General features: G+C 38.7%; 1 protein-coding gene across 2 annotated transcripts in view; it reads right to left on the bottom strand.

Annotated features, from left to right (window-relative positions):
• Nucleotides 1-14,989, bottom strand: part of CFAP74 (cilia and flagella associated protein 74) — a 109,110-nt gene that overhangs the window by 9,311 nt on the left and 84,810 nt on the right. For both annotated transcript variants that reach the window (XM_075839640.1, XM_075839641.1), the window contains exons 30-35: nt 12,755-12,864; nt 11,723-11,778; nt 9,648-9,767; nt 6,883-7,038; nt 4,925-5,054; nt 843-997 (exon numbers count right to left, since the gene is read on the bottom strand). In XM_075839640.1, coding sequence (XP_075695755.1) covers nt 843-997; nt 4,925-5,054; nt 6,883-7,038; nt 9,648-9,767; nt 11,723-11,778; nt 12,755-12,864 — 727 coding nt within the window. The remainder of the gene's footprint in view (nt 1-842; nt 998-4,924; nt 5,055-6,882; nt 7,039-9,647; nt 9,768-11,722; nt 11,779-12,754; nt 12,865-14,989) is intronic.

The raw sequence follows: 14,989 nt of genomic DNA on the forward strand, positions 1-14,989 counted from the left end.
GTAACTATAACTACAAGGGGGTGTAGAGGTTGCAGTTGCACCTGGGCCCTGGTGAAAGGGAGACCCAGAAACCCCTCTGTCCCATAAGAATACAGCAGTACTATAAATGGTAGGCAACAGTTAGGGGGCCCTGGTATAGATTTGGCCAGGAATTTGTTATATTACAGGTTCTAGTAGAGGAAATATTTCTATAGCTTTGATACCCCAATGGCGGCTCAAGAGCCACATTTGGCCTTCTAGTTCCGATATGTGGCCTGGCGAAGGGTGGCGGCTGCATAGGGGGCGCTCTCCACAGGTTAATGACAGAGCAATGACAGTAACCATAAAGAACAGAGCAATGTCCCTTTCTCTATACTTTCCCGTGACAGATTTTCCCATCTATTTCTTCCATACTAATCCATTTTCTTTGAATGTACATATATAATATCATCCAATCATATAAATAGTCATCTGATCACTATTCTCTTTGCATTTATCTACGTCTGAGGGTCCTCTGAGAGAACAAACAGATACGATATAGACTAGATCCTGACCTAAAACTCATTAGGAATGTGTAATAAGTCCACAGTATGCTTAATCGGCAATTGGGTCAGTGTCTGAGACTTTATGTATTTACGTGTCATTTCATGTTGGTACAGATAATAAATTAAGACTAAGGATGAAAACTGGGACACGCTTGATGAAGTGTATCTAGCTGTAATAGTTGATCGTGTATTATATGCATATTTTTATGTGCATTTGTTATGTCTATGTCCTTTTAATAAAAATGAAAATGACCTAGATCTATTTATGATGTACTTCCATAGAAAAAAAAAGAATGTAATTTGTGTTGTTTCTCTTACCTTGCTGAAGAGCTCCACCGTGAGGACGTCTGAGTAAAGCACGCTCTCATGGTCTGGTGAGAAAGACACACTGATGTCTTGTGTTTTTTCAGGTTGGATGATGCCCTCTACAGGAATCACACTGAATACACTATGTCCATTGTAATTCTGTGGGCCTGAAATGGTAGAATATAAGAATTTGTTATTATATTCTTATTTTATCTATCTATCTATCTATCTATCTATCTATCTATCTATCTATCTATCTCACGTCTATCTATCTATCTATCTATCTATCTATCTATCTATCTATCTATCTATCTATCTATCTATCTATCTATCTATCTATCTATCTATCTCATATCTATCTATCTATCTCATATCTATCTATCTATCTATCTATCTATCTATCTATCTATCTATCTATCTATCTATCTATCTATCTATCTATCTATCTATCTATCTATCTATCTATCTATCTATCTATCTATCTATCTATCTATCTATCTATCTATCTATCTATCTATCTATCTATCTATCTATCTATCTATCTATCTATCTATCTATCTATCTATCTATCTAATATCTATCTATCTATCTATCTATCTATCTATCTATCTATCTATCTATCTATCTATCTAATATCTATCTATCTAATATCTATCTAACTCTCTATCTATCTATCTATCTATCTATCTATCTATCTATCTATCTATCTATCTATCTATCTATCTATCTATCTATCTATCTAATATCTATCTATCTAATATCTATCTATCTAATATCTATCTATCTATCTATCTATCTATCTATCTATCTATCTATCTATCTATCTATCTATCTATCTATCTATCTATCGATCGACTTCTGTGGGCCTGAAATGGTAGAATATAAGAATTTGTTATTATATTCTTATTTTATCTATCTATCTATCTATCTATCTATCTATCTATCTATCTATCTATCTATCTATCTATCTATCTATCTATCGATCGATCGATCGATTTTTGTGGGCCTGAAATGGTAGAATATAAGAATTTGTTATTATATTCTTATTTTATCTATCTATCTATCTATCTATCTATCTATCTATCTATCGATCGATCGATCGATTTCTGTGGGCCTGAAATGGTAGAATATAAGAATTTGTTATTATATTCTTATTTTATCTATCTATCTATCTATCTATCTATCTATCTATCTATCTATCTATCTATCTAATATCTATCTATCTATCTATCTATCTATCTATCTATCTATCTATCTATCTATCTATCTATCTATCTATCTATCTATCTATCTAATATCTATCTAATATCTATCTATCTATCTATCTAATATCTATCTATCTAATATCTATCTAATATCTATCTATCTATCGATCGATCGATCTATCGATCTGTCTATATATTTAATACCTATCTAGGTAATATCTTTCCATCTATCTAATATCTGTCTATCTATCAATTTCCCGCTCTAAATAATCTGTCTGTTAATGAAAAAATAGCATGCTCACTGTAGCAAAAAACATTGCATAAATATAAAATTTGTTTTTAATAAATTAAAAAAATAAAATAAATATATATATATATATTACATCTACAATGCAGGACAGATCTGACCAAGTTTGGTTGCCTGACAGCTTTTCTCTGCAATCCAGACACCTACAACAGGCCCAAGATGATATAACTGATATGCCTAATTTCCCTCAATTTACCCCCCTCACTGTCCTATAAAATATGAATTCACACATTTTAGGCACAAGACATATACATCAAAATTCACGCCACCTCTGTTGTGCGCCGTCAGCATATATGTCGGGAAAAATGTGGCCTTTATACGTCGACTGCACTGTTCAATACAATTTTATAAAACGAAAAAAAATAAAAATCGTGCGATATACGTAATTTTTAGTGGAGAAAATATAGGCATACAGTTGCATACATCTGGCCCAAAACACAGTGTGACGTTAGCCTAACACAGCGAGAGCCACTGCTTGTTAGCAACTCTCCACTCCGGGTGTCTCGAACAGCTGACCCTCCGCTATAAGGCCATGTTCAGACGTGGCAGAATTTTTCCGCTGCAAATGTTGGAGCAGATTTGGGGCAATTACGCAACGAAACTGCACCAATATTTGACAGGTAATTCAGACGTGGCAGATGTCACAGCGGACTTGCCACAGATTTCAGTTTTTGCATTGAAAAGGTTGAAATCCGCAGTGAAATTCCGCTTCTTCTCCGCAATGTAATGTGCGTGCTGCGGAGGGAAAATTCTGCACCGCAGCCTGATTTACGCACAGTTATTTTCCGCAACGTCTGAACTAAGTTTCCTAAAAATGTATAGAAAGAAATGTAAAAAACGTCTGCTGCAGATTTGTACTGCGGACTGTCCAGAGTGGAATTCAACAGCAATTCCGCCACCTCTGAATATGCCCTAAGGCCTTAAATAAGCCTGTCCTGGCCAGTACTGACTTTAACCCTTTCAGGACCAGACTAATTTTCGTTTTTATGCCTTTGTTTTTTCCTCCCTGCCTTCAAAAATACATAATTTTTTTTGTTTTTGTTGACACAGTCATATGGGGGCTTAATTTTTACGTGACAAGTTGTTCTTTCCGATGGTACTATTTCATATTATGTGTGATGTACTTGGAAGCTGGAAAAAAAATCAGAAATTTAAAAAAACAGCAGTTCCACCATTTTCTTATGGGTTTCGTTTTTACAATGTTCACTGTACGGTGAAAATGACCCATTACCTTTATTCAGTACAATAACGGTTATAGCAAATTTATATAGTTTTTGTTATGTTTTAGTACCTTTAAAAAAATGTCAGCGTTTGAAAGAAACAAAAAAATTATTTGGATTGCCATATTGTGAGCCCAGTAACTTTTTTATATTTCTGTGTAAGGTGTCTTTTTGTACGTGGAAAGATGTCGTTTTTATTAATACCATTTTGGGGAATGTCTGGCATTTTGATCACTGTTTATTTAATTTTTTTGGGGGGTTGAAGTGGCAAAAACACAGCGATTCGGCCATTTTGACCTCTTTTCCCACTACGGCGTTCGCCGTATTGGAAAAATCTTTTTATATTTTTTAGTTTGGGCATTTTCGGACTCTGGGATACCTGATACGTTCATTTTTGATTATTTATTTTTATATGTGATATAGGGAAAGGGGGGTGATTTGAATTTTTATATATATATATATTTTTTTTTTTTAAGTTGCAAATTTTATTACTATATTTTTAGCCCACCCTAGGGGGCTTGAACCTGCGATCATTAGATAGTTTCTGCCATAGACTGCAATATCACAATATTGCAGTCTATGGCAAAATTAGAGCATTGCTATTGAGACCTGCCACAGGCAGGTCTCAATAGCAATGTTCCTATAGCAAGCATGGGAGCGTTCAGAAAACTCCCAGCTGCTATAGGAATACACCGGCTCCCGCGAAATCACCGCACAGGAGCCGGTGACCGGCCCCAAAGTGAAAGGGGCAGTAAAAACCCCTCAGATGCCGGAGGTCACATATGACACTGGCATCTGAGGGGTTAAATGATTGCGATCAGAAATTTTTCTGATCCCAAGCATTGCCGCTGGGTCCCTGCTGTGTAACACATTTTTAAAAACCCTTTCCTGGCGTAAATAGGCATATTAGAGACGTGAAAGGGTTAACCTTGTACGCAGGCCACTGATTGGTCAAATGAGCGTTCATATAAATTCTCGTTCCCGATCATTGCCCTGTGTAAACAGAGCAACGATCAACCGATCAATGATCAAACGCTCGTTCATCAGCTGGTCTACTCATTTATGTGGCCAATAAAATGGTTGCTAGTCGGCAGCACATGTCCCTGTGTAAGCAGGGAGATGTGCTGCCGACATGATGGAAATGGAACAAACGATCATAGTAACGAGTGCTCGTCCCCAAACAATACCGATCATTGCTCCTTGTGAAAGGAGCAAACGAGCAGCGATCAACAAATCGTCTCACTGATCAGCGCTTTTTTTTACGGCCCATAATCGTGTAAAAGGTCCCTAAGAGACCATGAAAAAAACAAGTGTGTTAATAAACATTGTAATTAAGTCTCATTAAGATGAAATGGTATTTACCGACAAAACCGGCTGATGATTTCTGTGAAGTAATAAACGTTGGAAGTTTTTGCATTTCTTCATACTGGGTCACTGATAGACTCCTCAGTTTAATGGAGTAATTCACAGGCACCGTGGATGTGTTGTGTAACTGTAACAGAGATATATAAGCAGTTAAACTAGGTAACAGAATTCATTATTATAAGAACTAATCGGCATTATAATTCACACAGATAAATGAATTTACAGACTACCCAAAAAATGTTAGATTTTGCCCTATGAATCTAGCTTTGTGGCAGAAAATGAAGTATTCCCATATACACCACTGGACATGAAAATAGTTAAAGGGGTATTCTGTTTTTTATATTCTCAATTATTTATTTATAGAAAAGGATCCATACAAGTTCTAATATACATGTATTTAAAATTCTGCTCACATACCTTTGTATTAACGGAGTTCTCTGGGCATTTTCTATTGATGACCTATCCTTAGGATAGGCCATCAATATCAGATCGATGGTGATCCGACTGATCAGCTGACTGAAGGGGCCGCAGCGTTTGTCGGACCCCCACCGATCTGATAATGATGGTTTATCCTAAGGATAGGCCATCAATATAAAATCCCCCAAAAACCTCCTTTAGGGGATGTTCACAGTTCACACGCTTAACAGAAAACGGCTGTAAAATACAAAGCTGTTTTCAGGGCTGTTTTTTTTGCATCAGGCGTTGTTTGATTCGTTTTTTACGGCCATTTTTTAAGCTGTTTTTCTATTGAAACAATAAAAAACGGCTCCAAAAACGGCTCAAGTATTGACATGCAGTCTGCCAGTCTCTGTGCGGCAGCATCTCTAAGGCTAGGATGACAACATGTTTATACCATGCAATTGAGGCCTTCTCCAAAAAACTGCAAGAAAAGGTTGCAACAGGATGTGTGCGCAGTTGGATCATGTTGCTATTGTGAGAAAGAAAAAATAGTATACGTCTGGATAGCGGGACAGAAAAACTTAGCAAAAAAGCAATATCTATTTTTCACAACAGAAGTCAATTGCAATAGGCTCTAACTGTATGGGCATCAAGTTTCTACCAGGATGGGACAAGTGATAATTCTGGGTGCATTTCACGATTCTACAAATCCACAGCCATATTCTAAGTATGCAATCCAACGTGGCGAGCATATTGCAAATCAAGGTTCCGTTTGACGCATGCATTAAAAAAATTTGGCCAACAATATATGTGGCAAGAAAAAAAAAGTGCACGAAACGCCAGAACCGAAGCACAAAGACAATAATAAATCTGCTTCTATATGTTTTTTGCACTTTCATTTAACAACATCACCTAGAGATCCCATGTTTATTCCTATTCAGTTAGCTCATGGATGCATTTCACAGGACCGATCCACCGGCTATACCAGGGGTCAGCAACCTCCAGCACTCCAGCTGTTGTGAAACTACAATTCCCAGCATGCCCTTACAGCCTTTGGCTGGAATAATAAAGTCTTTGGGCTATACAATTCTACTGTGTAGACAGGGGTCAAGTACACTATTATAAGAAAGCTTTGTTAGGTATGTTATCTGTAGGTTAGCAAGAAGCAGGAGTCACATGGAAGGAAGGAATACATGGCTGCAGGACCAGACTATACACTGGTTTGTCTGTAGTCTGTAACCATAGACACGCATAGGTCTGCATGGAGCTGTAAACACAAAACGGTAGGATATATTTAATCAAGTCTATTGGCAAGATTTCTTCATTTGTTCTTTTAGATGCACTGAATTTCATGGAAAAACAAAGGCAAAGGTATTTTATTTTTATATTCAAGTTAACTTCTCACATAAATACTGGATATGTTCAGTTCATTGTAATTCTATAATAAATATTATTGCAGTGCATACACACATGATACAGATGTTTATACACAACAATTGCAGTTGATTACTCCAAACATTGCATTAATTAAACTGCCAACCATGTAAATAATTTACCTTAAATGTTGATGTGGCGCTATCTTTAGCTAGAACATATCCCATGTTTAGCATTCCTCCTTCCAGCGAACAGCTGAGAGATGGAGCTAAACCACGTCCTTTAATTCCCAACGTTAGAGTTGCTTGCCGGGTGCACACCTCCAGATTTTCAAAGAACTAGAAGGATACAAACCAAACTACAACATAACTTTACTATAGTAAACCCTAGACTTGTTCCTGTGCACTGCTTACAATTACAGCTTAGAAGACCTCCAGTGGGAACACAACTTTCAATTCTTGCACCCCCCACCTGTCTGTATACCACACTCTGCACTTCTTTTATATATACTGTCCTTACTTTTTGAACTGCTGCCTTGTCTGTGCTTTAAAAAAGCCTCCATCTTGATTCTTAGATTTCCCCAGCTTTCTCTTCCTCTCTGCTTTGCTATCAATCCCATGATGCTTCAGCACAGCATCACATGACCAGCTAAAGACCATACAATTTCTGCATGCTGGGCGAGACTGATTATCATTCCCTCTATATTCTCCTAAATAAGCTGAGAAACCATAAGTATACAGACAGGGAGGCTGCACTATATTCTTCTACATTATATCTGTGTGACAGGAACCTGTGTAAGTATCAGTGGTGACCTATGATAGAAGTTTCTGTCCCCCCCCCCCCCTGTGTAATACTAGTGTGGTACAGGAACTGCTGAAGCCTGTGATGGGAACACATAGATCTCCATTGACTCAAGTAAAGAAAGTAGTCACCGAGCTTGATTCACACTACTGCTATGCAACCATCCTAGTCTGATATATAGAGATAAGTAACAGGTGAGAGACTGACACATGGAATATCATAATGTTACACGTGGGAAAGTTTAGTTTTGGCCGGAGTGTCCCTTTAAGGTTTTATGCACTGAACAAAGCTGTGTCCACGAACCCTGTACAGCAGCACACGTGGTCTCAACTGGTTAATATTACACACCCGAAGACAGTATGTGTATCCCTGTGAAGCACTGTATTCTCTCCTATGTCAGAATGGACTTTACACTGTCTGTGCTGCTTCTAAAAGCAAAATGGTAATACAAGGTATTTAGAAAAACAATTATAGTGGAGACTCATCCTGCCGGGTCAGCGCCGCTCCGTGTGGTCTTACCCTCAGGTTCTGCCCTAAACTTGCCAAATGTAGTTGAAGAATTCAACACAAATGGAATTTTGTTGCAGTGACAGAACTCTGGTTTGTTGTTTGTTTCTACTATAATTTTATTATAATATAAAGTCACATCAATCAGTCAATCACAGCCCCCTGTGGCTACAATCACTGCCCCCTGTGGCTACAATCACTGCCCCCTGTGGCTACAATCATTGCCCCCTGTGGCTACAAGCAATCTCACTATTTCTATTGGTCAAAAATTGTCTATAGAGACAAAATTATCGCCTGGAGTTTTGAAAAACTGATTCCAGGCAACAGTTGCCTTGTGTTATATTTTCCATTTGTTTGCAATGTCACATTGGGGCAGCCAGCACAACCCATCCTGTGACTAAATCTTAGTTTCCCTTCAGTCAAAAAGTGAAGAATGTTTGTGTACTATCAAAGTAGGCTAAATCAATTTTTCAATATCAATCTCTGCAAGACAAGGAAGTTAAATCTCCAGATTTGCTCCCCAAGTTTGTGCTAATTAATTTCTTATTATATCTTTATAGCTGTCAGATCTCCAAATCCCCTGCATAACCTTAGATTTAGCAGATAAGATGCCGGCTACCTGCACAGCTTCCTGCATACTGTGTTATTTTTGCATTTAATGTACATGACATGACTGTGGGCCGACAGCTATTTTGCCCGACAACACTATAAATATAGGCACATTTGGATCAGCTGAGCTTGCATGTTTATTTAAAAAAAAAAAAAAAAAAGCTGCTGTCTGAGTCATCTGGCAGTGGCTTACTGTATCTCCTGGAGGAAAAACAATCTAGGATTTCAACATGCCGATCCTTCTTTCCCCTGACATCTGCTGGGGGAGAGTCGAGAGCCCTCCACACACATAAGATCGTCGTCTGACCCTACTGGAAAAAAAAAAAGGCTGGGTTTGGCTGACTTATGTGTATGGCCGGCTTAGGCTGGGTTCACACCTGTGTTTAGGCTTCCTTTGTTCAGCTCTGTCATAGGAGCGGAATAATGAAAAAAACTGCAGTGCCGGATCAGTCACATGGCTGACACCAACGGCGCCCCAGGTCTGTCATGGGGTCCATCATTTTACAGGCATTATCGACCAGATCTGCAAATGAAGCTCCTGAAGATGCCTCCAAAGCAGGTGTTAACAGAGCATTAACAGCAGCCATGACTAAGGACGCAGTCAGCGTCAGAAACGCGTAGGCTCCGCTCTAATTGCTGTACCATCCCTCTGTTGCACATAGGGAAATTGACCTATATTTTATCGCACTTGTTTTACCCTCTGCTTGAATAAAAACTTGGAAGAAGATTCCTATATTTTTAACAGAAGCACACAGACTCATCGCTGGACTCAATCCTTCGTCTTTTTTTTTAGTATGCAGTAAGCTCCCTCTAGTGGTGGCTGCAGGTGGCCAGCATGTTATCTTTTAAATCTATGCAGGTGATTTGGAGCTCTGTATCTGAAAAATGAAGCTCTGACCACTATAAAATAAGAAATTAATCAACAGAGATTTTTGGAAAAAACGTCATTCAAGGGTGGACATTCACTATACTTTTACCTACTGCAGTCTTTGGTTATAGTCTGGCTTAGCATTAGTGTCTGAAAGCTTACGGTTTTGTCTTCCTCAGGTGTAAAGGCAATGATGAGAAGACACTTCGCTCCAGGATCCACAATACCAACAGGATTGAGCAACACAAAAGGACCACAGGAATTTAAAATAGAGAAACGAGGCTGGGAAAAAAGGAGTCAAGGAACATAATAGATGTCAACAATCCTCTATTACTTTTACAGGCAATACACTTATCTATCAAGAGCTTTGGGATCACAGCATCAAGGCTCTTTTTAAATTGAGCTGTTAAAGTTTAGTCTTTGCAATGCTGAATCTTAAAAACGCATTTAAAGTAATTGTAAACCCGTGAAACATAGATGCTTAAGGTCAAATCACACCGTATCTTCAAATTTCAAGGGGTGCTCTAGGATTAGAATAGAAGGTCTGTTCTATCCCCAGAAACAGCACCACTCTGTGTCTGTGTCTGGTATTGCAGCTCATACACATTCAAGTGAAAGAGGCAGAGTTGTAATACCAGAAAACATCCCATTGACAGGAGAGGCGCTATTCTTTAAAAAAAAAAAATACTTTTTTTTCCAATGTCCATGAAGAGTATTCAGCGGAGGATGGAAATAAATTTTGCAGACTGAGCTGCAGATCATCAGTGGTGGAAGTGAGTATAATAGAGGTGCGTCACATCACTACTACATAGGTTTTGACTCATCCACAACTGTGGGCATAGCTTTTCTATAGATGTATTATCACATTGTTGCTGTAGTTTGGCTCCAGATCCATACATTGGAAAAAAGATCCTCAATAAAGAACTACCATAGTGCTTTGGATGATCACTTGGGCTATCAAATATCTGACCTTGTGGAAATACATCACTTCACCCCATATAATAAATTTACGATCTGACATATTGCTATTCATTATCAGGGCCTGATCATACCATGGGCAAAAGAGGCGAATATCCCAGGGTCTCCACCACCACGTTTCTACCTCAGGACAGTCTACTCCAAACTTCTGCACCATGTCATCTTAAATTTAAGCTTAGGTGCTGGCTATAGTATTAGTTTGACACTGTAACTTGGGGACTCTATGGTATTATTATGTAGGTATTAGAAGGTGCACACTATATTTGTTGTACCTGGAAAGTAATATGGCACTTTTTCTAAATAGGAGGGGGCCTCCAAATACCTACTTTGCCCAGGGCCTCAACCAATCTTCACCCAGCCCTGTCCATTATCAATCTCCGGTTATTGAAGAAACTATAATGTAGATAGTGCTTTACAGTCCAACCAACTCCAAAGGTGTCATGTTTAATTAGAATAAGGAAAGAGCCCTTCTTGATTCTTGAAACCTAGTTGAAAGAGACCTATGGGACAGATGCCCTCTTCTCTCTATAAGGGTGCAGTCACACGCGGCAGATTTTGTTGCAGAAATTGAACCGATTTTCAGTCGCAGAAATTTCTGCAACAAAATCTGCAGCGTGTCACTACATTCTAAGGTCGGGTTCCCACAGTGCAGATTTGCTGCAGATTTTGCATGCGTTTTTTTTTGCCAAAACCAGGAACGGAACCTAAACAGAAGAAATATATAAAGAAAGGCCTTATAGGTCTGCTCTCCTGGATCCAATTCTGGTTTTGGCTAGAAAAACGCATGCAAAATCTGCACTGTGGGAACCCATCAGTTCATAACATCCTGCCTAATAAATTGTTGTGTGGTATAAGAGGTCAAAACGAATGATGAAACTACTATTTATAAATAGTAATAGCTGCTATTTTTGCTGAACAATGAAGTGTTAATTGAAAGAACTGCGTTAGGCTATGTTCACACCTACGTCAGGGCTTTCCGTTGTTCTGCTCCGTCAGAGGATAACCAGAAGCGACGGTTCTGTTGCACCACGGACACCAACAGCAGGCAACGGAACCCATTGACTTAAATGGGATTCGTCAGCTTTCTGTCGGGGTGTCCGTGGTTTTACTGGAAACATGGCGCAGCATGCCGCACTATTGTTTCCGGTAACCTCTGCTGGATCTGCGACAGAAGCCCCTAACGGAGCCTCCAACGCAGATGTGAACAGCCCCTAATTGAACTCGACATATGCACTATTGTTTATAGGCTTAAAGGATACTTCCACAGGATCGGGAGAAATGTTTTGTAAAGTTACTCTCTTTACTACACGTTGACCTGCAAGAAAAACATAATAAATTACAAACACACGAATATGATCACGGCGTATAGAAACTTATTTCAAGTCACCCACATGCAAAAACTAGGGCCTCATGCACACGACTGTATTACAGCTCCATGTACGACACCCATAGACTGATTTCATACAGAGGTTTTATTCCTGTTTGAATCCGCTTGAATTCAACCCAAAAAATATTGTGGAATACGCCATTGGATGCTGTATATGCGGAGCTGTTCTCCTCTAGAAGCACTACGGGCATTTGTACGCCGGCACACAGAGCACGTGTGCTGCCATACAGCCTCCCTGCTGTGTGAATGATGCCATACAGCCTCCCTGCTGTGTGAATGATGCCATACAGCCTCCCTGCTGTGTGAATGATGCCATACAGCCTCCCTGCTGTGTGAATGATGCCATACAGCCTGCCTGCTGTGTGCATGATGCCATACAGGTTTTTTTTTTTTAAAGAGGCCTGGTCTATAATAGAGGCTGCTAATTGTTAATAATTATTGCTAATTACGAATATTGGTTAGTCATTCTGAAAATGAAGTGTATACTATTGAATATAATATGGACAAAATGATTACAACCTTGTTAACACAGCAGAAATCTAGAGGAATAAAGCGATGACACGCTAACATAAAATCTAATTGAGCCATTCACAGTTATGCTTGTTGCTTTTAATTTGAAAATCCATTAAACATGGTAATCTATAGTAGAAGCGCAGCACTTCATATAAATACATCACCCCCTCCCTTCAATTCATGATATAAAAAAAACAGGGAGAACGCCGGCATAGGGCAATTTATACACATTTAAAATGCCAGGCTTGTTAGGGATTTACTCATTGAAGGGTGCCAACAGCTATCAATAAAATGTTGATAGTAATGTTAAATGAAGCTACTTTGGTCATTTTATAATGAAGTGTAAGGAAATGCACAGTCTGGTATCTGCCTCATTCAAGTGATTGAATACCTATTGCAACCTCTCCAAAGCTGATGAGATGGCGTCCATTTTCGGAACTGACAATTACAGGCGGTGCTATGGCAGGACAGTGTAGCTCAAGATACAGGGTGTTGTGAGGGCTAATGAAACACAAGTAAAGAAAAATAGTTAAAAATCATATTAAAGTATATTTTCCGTACAAATATATTCAAGGTATTTGCGTCAGGGTGCACAATAACACAGCTAAATATTATGAAAAATTCCAAGTCTTTTCATACGGTTATGCACCAGGCGGCCACCAATACTGATTTCTACTAAATACCAATAGGGGGAAAAACGATCTACTAAGAATCGAATTTCTCCCCAACAAAGTACACATAGCTTATTTAAAACGAAATTTGGACTCCGATACCAGATCATGATCTACTCTCTACAGGGATAGTTTCAGTCAGTCTGTAGTCATTGAGAGGGTTTGGATGGGATGGGCAGGATCTCTCACTCTGACTGATAGGGAGACCATAAAGAGTAGAAACCTCTGGGTGACCTGGTGACAGAAAAAGCATCCCATGAGAGGTAATATGGCTGAGACTGAACACAGTTACTGCACATAGGGGTTCTGAGCTTAATTAAAATGTCATATTTTGGCTCAGGACAACCCCAGTCCATATGCCATGCTAGGGCATATGGACATCATAGAGGGGTGCGCCCACTCAGGATCCGAGTTGGAGTGACTATGAAAAGAAGCTGCTCCTGCTCTGCAGACTCTTCTGAATGGCTCTTCTCAATGCATCTGCAGGGGAATTTCCCGGCAAATTGCAGGGGTTTCATGAACTGGAACCAGGGCGATCAGCTGATCGCTGTGATGTCTCTCAGATGAAAGGGCTTGCCTGTAATGACAACCTCTTTAATCACTTAAAATTGTTTTTATTTTCACATACAAAACACACATGATCAGTTTCACTGGCCATAATACAGCCACATTTTAGCGTCTGTATCAGTCCCACAACACCCAGACGCCCTGTGGTTCAACTAAACAGAACTTAAACCAACATAAATTGATCTAAGTTCAATTTAGCAGAACTGCATGGGATCCGTGTGTTGCAGGTGTAACATGGATGTTAAGATGCGGCACTGTAAAATCGGCCTATTTGACAAATGCAAACAGGATTTCTTCAGTTTCTTTATCTGTTTTGTGTTCTGTTTGACAGATCCGTCAACATTTTCTGCACATGCACAGAAGAAAAATCTGTGTAGAGCATCAGATCCGTCAAAAACAGAGCATAACGTATTGAAACATATACAAACTGAAGCAAGTTTCTGTTTCTCGATGGTTCAGTCTAATGGTTTCGTTAAAAAAACTGACATTTTGTTTCGGTTGATTTCTGTCCGTTTTTATTTATTATCCATTAAATAAAATAAGGATCCGTCTGAAACGAGATCTAGATGCAGATGTGAACCCAGCCGTACATGAACTACTGTAAGTAATAAATTTCCTTCCTACCTTATTTTCTCATACTAAAAGTATTATATTGCACAAAATATTTGCTTGTAGGATGCTATAACTTCGTTGCCATAAGGTACATATTTTATTTATACATTAAAAGGGATGCATTTTCAAACTGTGTACTTACTGCTGCAAATTAAAATGGGAAAGCTCCATATAAAATTTGTTCGTTAAAGGCTATTTACATTTATGAAATTGTTTATCTATCTTATTATTGTCTATCAGTGTGTTTAGTGCAACTTTGTAAATACTTTTAATTAAAAAATATTTTTACTTTTTGAGATACAGCTGCTTTGTATCTAGCGCTGAAACCTGTATCTGTCAGATCAGCGGCACTGACAGGTTCAATGTCAGCGGGTCAGAGACAAGCAGGATCAAGCTGTTACCGATCACATCTAAGATCATAACTTAGATGTGATTGATAACAGGTGGATACTGCATGATCCGCTGACACTGGACCCGTCAATGCCGCTGAAGTGACACATTCAGGTCTCAGCACAAGATACAGCTGCTCTGTTTACAGAATACAAAGCAGCAGTATCTCAATACGTAAAAATCTATTATTATAAAGTATTTAGAAAGTTGCATCAAACACACTCACACATTTTTATAAAAAAAAAAAATGATTTCAAAAGGTTTACATGGCCTTTAAAAGCATAGTAAGATTATTGTATCATGGAACATATCAATTTCAATACACTGGGTAGTAATTCAAAACCTTGTGTGGCAAAGAAAGAATCTTTATGAAAATTTTTACCTGC

Source organism: Rhinoderma darwinii, chromosome 10 (genome assembly GCF_050947455.1).
Source record: "Rhinoderma darwinii isolate aRhiDar2 chromosome 10, aRhiDar2.hap1, whole genome shotgun sequence".
In the NCBI taxonomy this organism is placed as follows: domain Eukaryota; kingdom Metazoa; phylum Chordata; class Amphibia; order Anura; family Rhinodermatidae; genus Rhinoderma; species Rhinoderma darwinii.